This window comes from Microcaecilia unicolor, unplaced genomic scaffold (assembly GCF_901765095.1).
Source record: "Microcaecilia unicolor unplaced genomic scaffold, aMicUni1.1, whole genome shotgun sequence".
Taxonomy (NCBI): Eukaryota; Metazoa; Chordata; class Amphibia; order Gymnophiona; family Siphonopidae; genus Microcaecilia; species Microcaecilia unicolor.
Window position 1 is genome coordinate 101,402 of NW_021963325.1, and position 15,744 is coordinate 117,145.

The 15,744-nt window shown below is 44.3% G+C and overlaps 1 protein-coding gene across 1 annotated transcript in view; it reads left to right on the top strand.

The window, feature by feature from the left end:
* Positions 1–14,428, top strand: part of LOC115459189 (cilia- and flagella-associated protein 47-like) — a gene marked incomplete at both ends in the record, with an annotated part of 99,995 nt that extends 85,567 nt beyond the window's left edge. Inside the window, 2 exons of the mRNA XM_030189050.1 lie at positions 3,816–3,938; positions 14,297–14,428. Coding sequence (XP_030044910.1) covers positions 3,816–3,938; positions 14,297–14,428 — 255 coding nt within the window. The remainder of the gene's footprint in view (positions 1–3,815; positions 3,939–14,296) is intronic.
* Between the last annotated feature and the right edge of the window lie 1,316 nt (positions 14,429–15,744).

Consider the following 15,744-nt stretch of genomic DNA (forward strand, 5'->3'; position numbering starts at 1 on the left):
CATTTGGGGTTTTACCATGTACTTGTGACCTGGATTGGCCACTGTTGGAAACAGGATACTGGGCTAGATGGACCATTGGTCTAACTTAGTATGGCTGTTCTTATATTCTCCACATTTGGTAAAATAATAGAATGTTAGGAATTATTAGGAAAGGAATGGAAAACAAAAATGAGAATTTTACAATGGCTTTGTATTGCTCCATGGTGCAACAACACTTTAAATATTGTGTGCTGTTTTCATCACCACATCTCCAACAAGATGTGAAGGGACATTTTTGATATGACATTTTAAGTTGGACTTCAGATGACTTTGTGGAGAGAATACTTCAAAAAAGAATGCGGTGAAGTCTATATTTTCAGTTTGAAATTTGCCAGGGATGTGCATAGGGGAAAACTTTTCTAATCCTTTGAGGTCCATTTTTTGTTTTTATCTTTCATTTTCAGGCCTTTTTTGGGGGTTTGTTTCACATATTCATGTTAATAAAATATTTTAATGCATGCAAATGAACTTTATGCGAATTAATTCATAGGATAACGTGTATGAAATCAGTTTTGCGCACACTACATTTTTTTAAGGCACACAGATGAATGCCATCCCTACAAAGTCCACATGGTTACTTACTGTATGTCCTGACTGATGAGTGTGAGCCCTTGGGTCCCCCAGGAGAGTGTAAGGAATGCCTCAATGTTCCCCCAAAGGACAGCCGAGCACCCCGAGACTTCACCCGCGGCGACCACCGTTCACCAGGGGTTGAGCCCCCAGCTGCAGGTGGCCAACGGGACTTCCGGAACCGCATGGGTGGATGGACTGACCTGACACCAGGGGACTAGCCTCCCAACCCCAGCAGGGGAGAGGAGCAGGCAAGGTGAGCAGCGTAGTCCAGGGACAGGCAGGAGGTCAAGGCAGGCGGCGAGTAGAGTAGTCCAGGGACAGGCAGGAGGTCAAGGCAGGCTGTGAGCAGAATAGTCCAGGGACAGGCAGGAGGTCAAGGCAGGCGGCGAGTAGAGTAGTCCAGGGACAGGCAGGAGGTCAAGGCAGGCTGCGAGCAGAATAGTCCAGGGACAGGCAGGAGGTCAAGGCAGGCGGCGAGTAGAGTAGTCCAGGGACAGGCAGGAGGTCAAGGCAGGCTGCGAGCAGAATAGTCCAGGGACAGGCAGGAGGTCAAAACAGGCGACAAGCAAAGTAGTCCAGGAATCACCACTAGGCTGGAGCCTCACGAAACAGAAGCCAAAGCAATATGCCTGCAGGAGGCTATGCCTTAAATACTACCAGTGATCAGCAAGCGAGCCTCAGCTGACAGGGGTGGAGACTTCGGATGATTTCCCTCGAGGAACCTTTTGGAGTGGTTCAAGGCCGGTCTTCAGGCGGAGCCTTGGTTCCAACCACCCAATCAGGGTCCTCCAGGGCGGGGTCTTGGTTCCCGCGTTCACTAGGCGGAAGAGACGCTGGCTCCAGGTTCCCGGCGCCATCTTCCCTGCCGGAGCAAGCGTGGATTCCATAGCCGGCGATGGAGAACTGGAAGTCACAGTAGGCTGGTCTTCGGCCGCAGTCTCGGCGGCGGCCGGCCCTCGCTCTTGGCCGGTATCGCCTCGAGACCGGAATGGCCGGCCATCAGGGCGAGGAGCAGGCGCATCGCCCGGCGATGGGGTCAAGGCCGGCCATGGCCGCGGGCCGGCCTCTAGGTGAGCACAGACGGAGTTAGCGAGGAATGTGACACTGTACACGTGCTTTTTGTGCAATTAGAAGGCTGCTGGAAAAGGAAGCATATAGGTTTTCTGTGGGTAAATAGGTGAACAGTAGATTAGATTGCTCGGCCCAGTGTGTGGCAAATAGAATATTAGGAATTAAGAAGGGAGTGGAGAATATTTATATGCATATATTGTATAAATTATTGTGTTTACATAGATTTATAAACAGGTTTTTCCTGTGGAGCAGAAAAGGGCCTTTATGGAAGTACAAAGAAACACCTAGGGCTATTCAAATGTGGGATAGTCGAGTCCATTTAGACCATGTTTTATTTGGCATAAATCCCGACACCTGTATTAGGCACAGAGTGGGTGTATTCTATAATAATATGCATAGGTTTTAGAATCCCACATTCCACGCCTATAACCGCACCCCGTTTTCAACTATGCGACTTGGAATTTACGCACACCACATTACAGAATACGCTTAGCAAGTTGTGCGTGTAAATCATAATGCCAATTAGTGCTGCTAATTGCTTGTTAACATCTAATTATTACCGACTAGCTAGTGAACCAATTAAGTTATAGAATATGCTTCGATTTCTGCATGGAAACTAAGGCGCGATATATAGAATTTGAGAGTTAAGGGCTAAATATCAGCACTTAAGTGGCCAAATGCTGACTCTGACCCTGCAACACCCCCAGCATAGCTGGCTTTGAGTTAGGTACAGACCGTGAATTTCAGCAGCATTTAGGGGTCCTTTTACTAAGGTGCACTGAAAATGGCCTGTGGTAGTTGTAGGCACAGGTTTTCGATGAGCACAAATCCATTTTTCAGTTCACCTGTAAAAATGCCTTTTTAAAATTTTGACTGAAAATTCACATGCGTCAAAATGAAAAGTGACGCGTGTCCACTTGGGGTCTGAGACCTTAGTGCCACCCATAGACTTAGCGGTGAGGTCTCATGCGTTAACTGGGCAGTAGTGGTCTACACTCATCAGATGCCTTTTACCGCCCGGTAGCGCTGCACGCCAGAAAATAAAAATTATTTTCTGGCGTACGTAGGGGACGCGCGTCAAAAATGAAATTACCACCCAGGCCATGCGATAACCAGTTAGTAACTTGGAATTGGCGCATGTTGGGCACGCGTAGGCGCTTACACGGCTTAGTAAAAGGGTCCCATAGCCAATTAAGTGCCACTGAGAAGCAGCTAGCCCTGACCAAGCTGTTTAGCCAGTCAGCAGCAAGATAAATCTCTTTGAATATTGGCTGGGTAAATATTACTAACTAGTTTATAGAATTGTTTCTTTTGTGCGCTGTTTTCAATAGAAATCAAACAAATAAAACATGGAAAAGAAAATAAGATGATACCTTTTTTATTGGACATAACTTAATACATTTCTTGATTAGCTTTCGAAGGTTGCCCTTCTTCGTCAGATCGGAAATAAGCAAATGTGCTAGCTGACAGTGTATATAAGTGAAAACGTTCAAGCATTACTATGACAGTCTGACAGGGTGGGAGGATGGGGGTGGGTAGGAGGTATGGAAGGGGGCATCAAAGCATATCATTGATATTCTAACAGGATAGTTGTGGATAGGTGAGAGGAGGGTGATCAACAGAGAAATACAGCTTTATGGTTTATAATGGGCTAGGAACCCCAGATCCTTGTTAAGTCCTTTCTGTTGGGTGTTAAAATATTCAATCATTCTGACTTCAAAGGTCTTACGTTCTTGTATAGTTTTAAAGTTACCTTTCAGGATTCTCACTGTGAAGTCACTGGTACAGTGTCCTGGTCCTGTATAATGTTGACCAACAGGCGTGGGAATCCTACTGGCACCAGTATTGTTCATGTGATGTCTATGTAAATTGAATCTTGTCTTAAGCATCTGGCCTGTTTCTCCAATATAGCATCCTTCGTTACATTTTTTACACTGAATGATATTACCACATTGGAAGATGAGCAAGTGAAAGATTCCTTTATGTGAATATCTTTCCTTTGTGGATGACTGTGGGGTCCTGTGAAATGTTTTGGCATAGTTTGCAACTGTGGGCTGTTTTGAAATTGCCCCCTTATTGGCATATTTGACAATTAATGTTGCCTTTTTGTTCTTGTTTTTTTTTTTCTGTAGCTTGGTACCATCAGTGTCCAGTTCACAGAAGAGAAGATCTTATTCAGTCAAACTCCTCTTGGTATAACCACATGGAAGCCAGCCTTTCTTCAAAACAAAGGAAATAATCATGCTTATTTTCAGGTGATCACAAGATCTTTTCAAAATGATTCGTTTGTTAGTATCTTATTAACTACTAGTAAAAAAGCCCTGTTTCTGATGCAAATGAAACGGGGGCTAGCAAGGTTTTCTTATTTGTGCATGTGGGAGTGTGTGTCCCTGCCCTCTGCACTCTCTCCTCCCTTCCCCTCGCTCTCTGTCCCCTCCCCCCTCGGAGTCCAGTCCTTCAGTGTTAAGTTTCCTGCTCTGCTGTGTTTGTGTTACAGAGATAGTGAGGGCTTCTGCCCTCCCTCCCCTCCCCCCTCTGAGTCATTCACTGTTACAGAGAGAGCGATTTGATTTTGTGCTTTGCTGTGTTTTCCTTCACTGTTTGTGTTACAGAGAGAGCGAGGGTGGGGCAGACACTCATGGGGAAACCGGATATCTCTCCCCCTTCACACTTCCGGCTGGAGGCTTCATTTAGAATGTTGGTGTGCCTTTTATATATAGAGCTATACAGAATTATCATATGTCATTGAGGACATTACACCTTCATACTGAGGGACTATCCCCTAATACTCATAACTTTTTAAAAGTCTGTATCTCTCTAAATCACTCAAGTGTACAACCAAGCACAGCTTTAATTTCTTCCACGCTTAGTTTCTGTATCTCTGAGCAGCCCAGGACTTGGCTGTCTTCCTGTTCTATTTCCTGATTGCTTGCAGCCAGTCAGCTAGGCCTGTGTGAGTCCTCCAACCCATTCATCCTCTTTTAGTCAGTCAGACAAGTGTGAGTGAGTTATCTGACCCAACTCTTGCCACAAAGGCAAGGGGGTCAAGCTTGCGCTCAGTTTGTTCTCTCTCCCATCTCCTTGCTTTTATTCTTTATGCTGGCTGTGACCAATTGAATTTTCAGTCCATTGGCTTGCCTAAAGGGTGGGGAACAGAGCAGGGCTTGTTGCTCAAATTTGATCTCAGTTCCTCTTGCTTCTAGTTATAAGAGACAGAAAAGAGGGAACAGTCGTAGCCTGTGTTTTGAGTGTAACAAAAAAACATATAGTTGGATGAATCTGTCAGGGGAAGGTGCTTATGGGGTTTAAACCAGCTACAGTAAGGAGATAAAAGGGCCAGAGCTGTAGGGAAGTGGCAAGTCAAGCAAACAGAGCCGGGGGCCCAGACAAGATGAACTGGAACTGCAAAGGATAGGTGAAAAAGAATTTCTGGGAACAAAGAGAGAGTTCCCAACGACTAGATGGCTACCCAAGTCCTCTCTTGAGATTAGCCCCCTGCTATATCTGCAAAGTGCTTGGTCCTCACTCATCTTACAGGTTTTCATTGATGAGCAGAAAGCTTTTCTGAGCATGTGTGGGAATAACTATGCAACCACTGCCTTGAAAGTCCCACAAAAACCACAGTGAGGAACGTCTTGTTGTCGTAAACGCCACATCTGGTGTCGTCATGATTGGCACAAAAAGATAATTGCAACACAAGATAATGGACTGTAGACAACATGGCTGACAGCCAGCATAGAAAACACACGTAAAACAAACAAGTGCATATTTTGTAGCACTGAACTGGAAATGCTTGTTGCTGTGTGTAACACAGAAAGATAGAAAATGACTGCAGAAAAACACCATATGGCCTATCCAGTCTGCTTGTCTGAAGCAACAGCCCAGATTCTCATGGTTTCCAATATCATCTTTATGCTGATGACACCCAGCTTTATCTCTCCACACCAGACATCACTGCGGAAACCCAGGCCAAAGTATCGGCCTGCTTATCCAACATTGCTGCCTGGATGTCCAGCCGCCACCTGAAACTGAACATGGCCAAGACCGAGCTTATTGTCTTCCCACCCAAACCCACTTTTCCTCTCCCTCCACTCTCTATCTCAGTAGATAACACCCTCATCGTCCCCGTCTCATCTGCCCGCAACCTTGGAGTCATCTTCGACTCCTCCCTCTCCTTCTCTGCGCATATCCAGCAGACAGCCAAGACCTGTCGCTTCTTCCTCTACAACATTAGCAAAATTTGCCCTTTCCTCTCTGAGCACACCACCCGAACTCTCATCCACTCTCTCATTACCTCTCGTCTTGACTATTGCAACCTACTCCTCACTGGCCTCCCACTTTGCCATCTATCCCCCCTTCAGTCCGTTCAGAACTCTGCTGCACGTCTTATCTTCCGCCTGGACCGATACTCACACCACCCCTCTCCTCAAATCACTTCACTGGCTTCCGATCAGGAACCGCATACAGTTCAAGCTTCTCCTACTAACCTACAAATGCACTCGATCTGCAGCCCCTCCCTACCTCTCTACCCTCATCTCCCCTTACGTTCCTACCCGTAACCTCCGCTCTCAAGACAAAGCCCTCCTTTCAGTACCCTTCTCCACCACCGCCAACTCCAGGCTCCGTCCTTTCTGCCTCGCCTCACCCCATGCTTGGAATAAACCCCCTGAGCCCATTCGCTAGGCCCCCTCCCTGCCCATCTTCAAATCCTTGCTCAAAGCCCACCTCTTCAATGTCACCTTTGGCACCTAACCACTACACCTCTATTCAAGAAATCTAGACTGCCCCAACTTGACATTTCGTCCTTTAGATTGTAAGATCCTTTGAGCAGGGACTGTCCTTTGTTGTTAAACTGTACAGCGCTGCGTAACCCTAGTAGCGCTCTAGAAATGTTAAGTAGTAGTAGTAGTAGTAATTCTATAATCCTTTCTTTTCCCTAAGACATCATTGGTGCTTGTCTCATGCTTTCTTTAATTTTGGTGTTATCTTTCTCTTCTCCACCTCCACTGGGATGCTGTTCCAAGCATCCACTGCCTTAATGTGTTAGTATCAGAAGGCTTGCGTGCAGAAAGACATGTATTAGCTACTGAAACTGGGTAACCATTATTGTTCTAGGAAAACACTGGGATCTTGATCCTGGCAGAACTGTAGAGAATGAAGAAGTTGTGAGTGCATGAGACATTCCCATTCCCATTGATTAAAAGTTTGAAGCAAGAAAATCAGACACAGTGATCTAACCTAATTTAATTCTTGCTTTTCTATACCACCTTTTCCCAATGAATTGGACCCAAAGTGGGTAACAAGTGAAAAGGTTATCCCATAATTGAACAGCTTTGTAGGAAAACAACTTTTCTAAGAAACTTTCCCTTTGAAGGAAGCAAAAATCACATTACAATTTTGTTCCAACTTTTTAGTTGAACTGTCATTATAGAAACAAATTAAAGAAAGATACTCATCAAGAATCATACTGCTTAAAAATTAAAAAACAAAACAATTCCCATTGCAGGAGCACACTGGAATTCAACAAAAGGGGTACAACACAATCAAACTTCAAAAATGAGTCTTGCAGCTATGTTCTGGGTAAATTGTAATTTTTTTAACACAGCATCAATGATTCCTCTATAATGGCAGTTACAGTAATTGAGCTGTGCTGAAATTGTAGCCTGGACCAAAAGTGCAAAGTGATTTTCATAGAAAAAAGGACGAACAGATCTTGTTCCATTTAAAAAAATGTCTTAACTACATTATTTACTAGTGGTTCAAAAGTGAATAAAGAATCTAACGCATAGCACATAAGCACTGCCACGCTGGGAAAAGACCAAAGGTCCATCAAGCCCAGCACTCTGTCTCCGACAGCGGCCAATCCAGGCCCCAAGAACCTGGCAAAAAACCCCAAATTTAATAACGATCAATGGACTTTTCCTTCAGAAATCTGTCCAGACCCCTTTAAACTCAGCAAGGCCAGCTGCCGTCAGTACCTGCTCCGGCAATGAGTTCCAGAGTCTAACTACGCGCTGAGTAAAGAAAAACTTTCTCCGATTTGTTTTAAACCTACCACATTCTAATTTCATCTTGTGTCCCCTGGTTCTATTATTGTTTGAAAACGTAAACAAACGCTTCACATCTGTCCGCTCTATCCCGCTCATTATTTTGTAAACCTCTATCTTATCACCTCTCAGCCGCCTTCTCTCCAGGGTAAAAGAGTCCTAGCCGTCTTAACCTCTCTCATAGGGTAGTCGTCCCATCCCTTTTATCATTTTTGTCGCCCTTCTCTGCACCTTCTCCAATTCCTTTATATCTTTTTTGAGATGAGGCGACCAGAACTGAACACAATACTCCAGGTGCGGTCGCACCATGGAGCGATATAACGGCATTATAACATCCTCATGCTTGTTTTCCATCCCTTTTCTAATAATACTCAACATTCTGTTCGCCTTCTTAGCCGCCGCAGCACATTGAGCTGAAGATTTCAACGTCCTATCCACGATGACTCCCAGATCCCTTTCTCGGTCCATAACTCCTAATGCGGAACCTTGCATAACATAGCTGTAATTCGGGTTCCTCCTGTAGAATCTATTACAAGTGTTTCAGTGTTATTAAAGCAATAGTTAAGGGAAAGAAAGGCCCTAGCCCCCCAAATTTTGTTTTAACAGGATTCAACTTAAGTAAATTACGATTAGACCAGCATTCAACTTTGTTAATACAGTTCAGCAGCCTCTTATATGGATCCGTATCAGAAGATAGTTCAAGCAGAATAAAAATATCACCTGCATAAGAGCACAGGAACTCGTCCCAGTCTAATTTCACAGAGGTCAATGAGCTCATAAAGATGTTCAACAAACTTGGTGACGGGGCGATTCCTGAGGAACCCCACAATCTGGAGTCCAAAAATGAGATAAAATACCTTCAACTTTGACAAAGTAAGATTGATTTTTTTTTTTTAGAAACATTATAACCACTGAATTACAGAAGAACAAAAGAATGGTATTATTTAATCTATTTTTGAGCCCCTTGTATAAGATCATACGGAAATTTGGATATAGTCTATTGTGATGCAGATGTCCAGCTAGTGATCTCACTTAGGGGGCTCTTTTACTAAGCTGCAGTAGAAAGTGACCTGCAGTAGTCTGGATGCGTGTTTTTGGCACTCACTGGACCATTTTTACCACAGCTGGGAAAAAGGGCCATGCACTAAAATTAAAATTAGCACGCGTCTATTTACTGGCTGAGCCCTTGACGTTTTCAGGATATCCACAATGAATATGCATAAGATAGATTTGCATACAAGGAAGCAGTGGATTTAGGAATCACTGCCCAAACCCATGCAGATTCGATTCAATTCAATTCTTGTATACCACTAATCCTCTTTCCAGGGTTCAGTGCGGTTTACATTCTAGGTGAGACGAAAGCAGATAGTGTTAGTGTGAGGTATGAGAATATTGGAGTTAATGCATGAGACTAAAAACATGAAACAAAAGGATAATGAATGATACAAGGAAGTAGAAATCACGATGGATTATTATGAAGCAGCCTTTGGGAAGAGAAAGATTTTTAGCCTCTTCCTGAAGTTGAGGTAGCTGTTTTCTGTTTTGATGGGAATAGGTAAAAGTTCCATATTTTGACTCTAAGCACAGGGAATAGAGAGCTGAAAATCTTCTGATTTCAAATTGTCTTTTGAAATGGTGAGGCAAGCATCAGTTGTTTTTTTCAATCTGTTAGACTGGACCAAATGTAGCGAAGCAGTCTTTAGTCAACAGTTCAGAGGTGAAGCCCTGTAGGATTTGGAAAATTAAACAAGTAGCTTTGAACCTGAGTCTTTCTGCAATGGGAAGCCAGTACAGTTTGTTTAGATGAGTTGACACACTAGTATATCTATTCAATCTGTATATTAGTCTTGCAGATATATTCTGTATGATTTACAGTTTTTTTTTCTATTGATAACGTTACAGTAATCCAAGTGAGGTAGGACTAACATTTGGATTAGTAGTGCGAAGGCTTTTGGGTCGAATAATGGTCTGACTAGACGTAGCTGTCTCATTTTGAATAGTGTTTTCTTCCATAGCTGATTAATATGGGAAGAGAAGGTGAGTGAAGAATCAAGCAAGACCCCTAATACTCCGGTTTTAGATTCAACTGTAAAGCTTTTACCATTGGACAAAGATACTGATGATGGGACCTCAGCTCCATGATTTCGGAACCATAGGACTTTGCTTTTTTGCACATTCAGTTTCAGTTTATTGGTCAGAGCCCAGGTGCTAACAGCAGTCATACCGTTTGCTACAGACTGAGTTGGAGCTTTGTTTGATGCTGTTACTGGTAAGCGAAGCAGGATGTACCTGTGTAGGATAATAGTAGTTCATTTAGTCCTAGGTGTATTGAGGCAAGGGATGACATGAAGAGATTGAACAGGATCTTTGCATAAGACAAAATCAATAACAGATTCCTTTCAACTGACCTCAATGAGTACTCTGATAGCAAACTTCATAGTCTTGAAAGGCCCATTGATTTTATTTGGAAATGTTAATATTCATGTGCAATCCCCTTCCTTGCATTTGGAAAATATTTTTTTACCCTGCTGCAAGATTGTAGGTTCTTATTCATTTCCCTTGCTCCGACCCATCTCATTGGTCAGAGCTTGGACCTGGTGGCTGTTAAAGCAATCCGCACTTCTGAAGTAGCTTTCTACTGTAGTCCTGCTTCCTGATCTAACCATTGCCTTCTCCAGATGCATTTTTTCTTTTTCTTCACCTGCTTTGCATCTCTTCCTTCATGTGCTTGGTATTGCTACCTGCACAGGTTAGCTAAAGAACACTTTTCAGCTTCATTCTTGTCTGTGTCACAGCTTCGCCGTGGCTCCTGTCCCAACCCCAACAGCTTAGCGAGGCAGCCTGTGTGACGACATCCTCCTGGTACGCACCGCAGCCTGCCAGATATAGGGCTAGCGGCGGGATGTCGGGGGGGGGGGGGGGCGGTGTGGAGCATCTGGACATCATCACAGGGCTCAGTGCTTTTAAGGGAGCCCATCCCACCTCGAGTGCCTTCACAACTGTCACCTGTCTTGCCAAGTTCCTATTTTGCCGCTGGTTCCTGTCTTGCCAAGCTTCAGCCTTGTCTCCTACTTCCTGCTGTATCAATGCCAAGCTCTTGTCTGCCTCTTCTTCTTTGCCTTCGGAATTGACCTGTTTACCATGGTCAGGAATTCTGCTACGGTCCCAGGGCTCACCTCCCAAGATCACAACAGCCTGTTTCAGATGAATTCCCAGGTGCATTTTTAGAGACTAAACTACTTTTTTTTTCATCACGCATGCATTCTGTTCAGGAGGAATTAGCTCCTATTTAAAGGACCAGTTTAAACCTGACCACACACAAACCTTGGTTTTCAAATGAACTTCGGCTTCGTAACAGATCATTGAGACAAGCAGAGAGACAGTAATGGCAACTTAAATCCTTGGCCTGCCTTCAATACTGCAAAATTCTTTGACACAATTATAGGACCCTACTTAAGCACACCAAAAGATCTTCTATTTCAAAATCAATTGTGCCAGCTGTTTAAGATAGTTAACCAACTTAGCTTCACTAAACCTGCTTGTAACCAACCCTGGATTTTACACCTGATGACTCTGCAGAGTTTATACTCAATAAAGGTTCTTCCCTATGTGATCTACACATATTTCTCCCCTGCCTGTTTCCCTTCCAAATTATGCTGTTTTAGAATTAGCGTTCAGCGCGCTCCAGCGTTGCACCTCACTCCTGCCACCCTAAGGGCCCTTTGCTCTTTAAATTCCAATCTCCTGGAAGTTCCTTCTTTCAGGGTGTTCACATTTGGTTATACGTGATCCAGAGTCTTCAGTTGCATGGCCTCATACTTTGGAACCAATTACCATATACCTGCTGTGCAGATCTTCTCTTATAAAAGTAAAGATGGCCGCCAGTAACGGACTGTAACCGACGGCTCCGAGCATCCGCGGGGTTAACTTTGCATGTCAGCACAGTGGTTGGGCTCGCTTTTGCTGGCCCTGGGCCTCTTTTTGAACACCACGAAACCTTGACCCCGATCTTTTGCTCACCCACGCATGGACCACTTGTTTTCATTGTTTTCTGCAGCTCAACCGCCGGTCCTCCGCGGCCTGCCTCGTCGTGTGGCAGTGGGCGGTGGTTGTTCTCTTCACTGCGGGGCCTGTGTTCATCTGCACTGTTCCCGCCCCGTTGCTTTCGCTTAGCTGAGCGGCTCTTCTCTCCTTCTTCTTCCTATGAGTCGGGGCACTGATGGGGGCGCTTGAAAGGAGGAGCGTTTGGCGTGTGCCTGCTCTTTTGCTGTTGAGCAGCTCCGCCTTCCTTGTATTGACTCGGCCGGGTCGCCGGCTTCCCTCGCATCAGCTGTTCAATGGGAGCGGTATGGTTGCTGTGGGGAAATGGCAGCCTTCGCTCCGGTCAGCATGGGCGGTATCGTTGCTGGGCCCGATGGCATCCTGGGCCCCGCCTCTCTGAGTGCGATCCGTTGTACTGCTCTTCGCTCGTCGATTGCTGCGGCTGGACCGTTGGGCCTTTGGATCCTACGTTTCCTGGTTGCAGTGTCCGACATCCGGGGAGCTGGTGTGGCAGGCTGATGGACATCTTTCGCCTTCCCCTGCTGCAGCTCTCGTCACTCGCTCGGAGTGTCCTGGCCTTCACATCATTGGTGTTTGTACTGGCAGACTCGGAGATTCAGCCCCTTCCTGTGCTTCATCGTCACGCCTGCAGTCCTTTCCATCCTCAGCTTTGCGGACCATCTCTCTCCCTATTTCTCTGTCTCTTCCTCTCCCTTCTTCCCCTGAGCCTTTCCCTATATTGATATTGTAATTGTTTCTTCAGTTCTTTGTAAGCCGCTTAGAGGCTGCTCTCAGTGGTATAAAGCGGGGTATAAATGTTCTGAATAAATAAATAAATAAATAAATAAATAAGGTTTAAATTTGCTCTTAAAACATGCTCTTTAACCATACGTTTTTTCATTCTACCTAATTCCTGTCATCTTATAACCAGGCTTTTCAGTTATTTATTGATTTATATTTATTTACTTTGCACTATTTGTTAAGGTGGTATACAATATATAAAAGAAAGCCACATACATTACAACTGCAAATGATTATTCTCATATCCGTATGAACACAAAAAGTGAGAGTAATGTATAGCACAACAGTAACCCAGTAGACAAGTATATTAAAAACATAGGGGAAAGTCTCCAAAAAAAAAACAATCTTGGTCATCTGTTTCAATCTTTATGATTAAATGATTGTATGAAAATAACACATTTTTAAGGCCCACCTTAAATTTCCTATATGAAACCTCCTGTCGAAGTTCAGATGGCAATGAATTCCAGAGAGAAGGAGCAATGCAACTAAAAGCAGTGCTGGATAAAGATACCTGGTTAACTTTATGATAGTCCTCAGAGTTGTCCCCCAGTACTACGTCGTCTTGTATAAAAATGCATGGAAGAAGGTTCTTGATGAATAGCATCCCTTGAAGAAGGCACATGCGAAAATGTCACTGTGGAGTGCGATCATTGTCTGTGATGGCGCTGTGGCTTATTTACACATTGGGTTGGTAGAACCATGACATTGACACCCGTTGAGGGCAACTTTGTGGTGAAATGGATGTTCAAAACCATTCGAGTATTTAATTGCTCGTAAATACAGAATACTGTCCCTTCAGCTAAGCATACATTTACACGTGTAAGTGGCAGCGAAGCCGCTAAGCATAGTGGTAAATCAAGGGGGCATTCACATGGGTGAAGCATGGGAAGAGCATGCATTGTACTGACAGTTTCACGCAACTTTGTCTGAACACTGTGAGTTACGCACATCCTTTGCCGCATTTAAGAACCCGCAGTTAGGTCAGGTCTATGGCTGATGTTGACTGCAGTTGCCTAGATTTTAGGCGCCCTGATACAGGGTTGCACTAGTATTCTATTAACAGTATGCACGATGGGGGCACTGCCTTAAAGTTTTAAAGTGACAGTGCACCATGGCAGTGTCCGCACCAGGCTCTGTGAATGACCTCACCCACATGTGAGAACACCCGCTACAGGTCAGTAACTTTGCTATCCGCCTGCCCAGGTGCCGCTATAATATTGGCTCTCGATGAGTGGTACTGGGGCATCTAAAAGGAGGTGTTCACTTACAGAATTACCACCCATGTGTCCTTTTCATAGAATTGTCCGCATACTGTGAAGGAGAATCTAACATGTCTTCTTTAAATCTCTGGTTTCTTCCATATTTAAGTTTCACCTTTGTAAAATCACTGGTTAAATGCATATAAATCTGCTTTTATATGTGTAAACAGAACCTCAGTTTCTAAAATTTGCTCCAAAAAGAGGCGTATTTTCAAAGCACTTAGACTTATAAAATTACATAGTAATCTGTGGAGCTTTGTAAGTCTTTGAAAATGAGCCCCAATGTTTACCAATAAATCATATAAATTCCTGCACTTCATGCTTTCAAATAAGCAGAACAGTGAAAATTGGCAAAAGATTATTCTCTGTTTTGAAAGGTGAAGAGGGTGAACTGTAAAAATAATACTGTGAAGTAACTTTTTAATAATTGTTAACAGAATCTTTGATTTTTCTTTTCTTTTGAAGCTTCTTGATATGACCCCGGTACCTGGAATGACTGTTGTACCCTCTCAGGGTGTGATACCAGTTGGTGGGATAGCCAAGATTGACATCTTCTTCACACCCAATGAAATATTTAAATTTGATTCCAAACTGGAGGTGAGCATGAAGGTGGAAAACCAAAATTAGGAGCAGTTACAAAATGCATTGCTTCTGCCCCCCCTTTCCCAGTCATCAGGGAAATCCTTGGTAGGTGCTTGGGGGTATCGGTGGGTGGAGAAGGGGATTTTAACAGTCAGGGGAGTAAAGGGATGGAAATTTGATTAGTTTGAGGTGATGATGGTGGTGGTGGGGGGGGGGGGTATCGATGTGGGGGATGGGATTTTGACTGTTGGAGGAAGGTTTCAAGTGCTCCTTTAAGGGGGCTCCCTGGGAACAGCAGGTCACAAATTAGATGCCCAGTTCTCCCAGAGAGAAAAGATAACACTAACTCAAAGTTGACATCATCTTAACATGAGTAACACAGTTGCATTATTGGGTCTGGAAAATAATGAGGTGCATGAGGTGCTTTGCGTGCTTTGCATCTCATTATTATTTTGCTCATTTTGTGCTACCAAATCAGTGTTAAGTGCAAGTAATGCATGCTTTTGCCATTTAGTAACACAGTAAATGACGGCAGATAAAGACCTGTACGGTCCATCCAGTCTGCCCAACAAGATAAACTCATTTTACATGGTATGTGATTCTTTATACCCGAGTTTGATTTGTCCTTGCCTTTCTCAGGGCACAGACCGTAGAAGTCTGAATGTGTTATTTGGGCAAAAATTGTGCAGCATAACCCCTAGGAGTAATATTATGAGACTTGCTAGGATTAAACAGGCGCCTTTTTGAAGCTAACACCTGCCAGGGAAGGACAGACTAGGGATTGCTCCTTCTCCACTCACTAGCCATCAGAAACACCTAGTAGGTCCATGGTGTGTCTTCAGAGTGGGTGGGGAGTCTAGGGAAGTTCCTTTTGGGGTGGAGAGATTTGGTGGTGTCATCTGGGGGTGGAGGTCTGTTCCCAGGGGGTTAGAGTGTCTTCGGAGAGGTAAAATGCAGTATTTTAAATCAGCCTAGTCACTTTCCTCCTTAATCTGTCATTTTTTAAGGTGCCACCAGTCTCTCTGTTCTTTTGTGTTCAAGGTGTCGAACATTTGGCAGAAAAAAGATTTTGGGTGAATAGTTAAACTCCGTGATCGGTTTTCGTTGGAATCGCAGGCTGCAGCATTTAAAGATATATTCGAAATCTAGATATTGGCACTGATCATGAGCAGGGGGCACTAAGGGATTGTACTCGGTCCAGAAATTGGAGAATGAACCAGCCCAGTGAAGATAATGTGCCCCGCAAACTCCACTGCAGTTGACACTACCAGAGAGTGGAATCCGAGCATGGAGGAGCAACTGCTGTGCTGGGCGGGCAAACTCCTGGGATG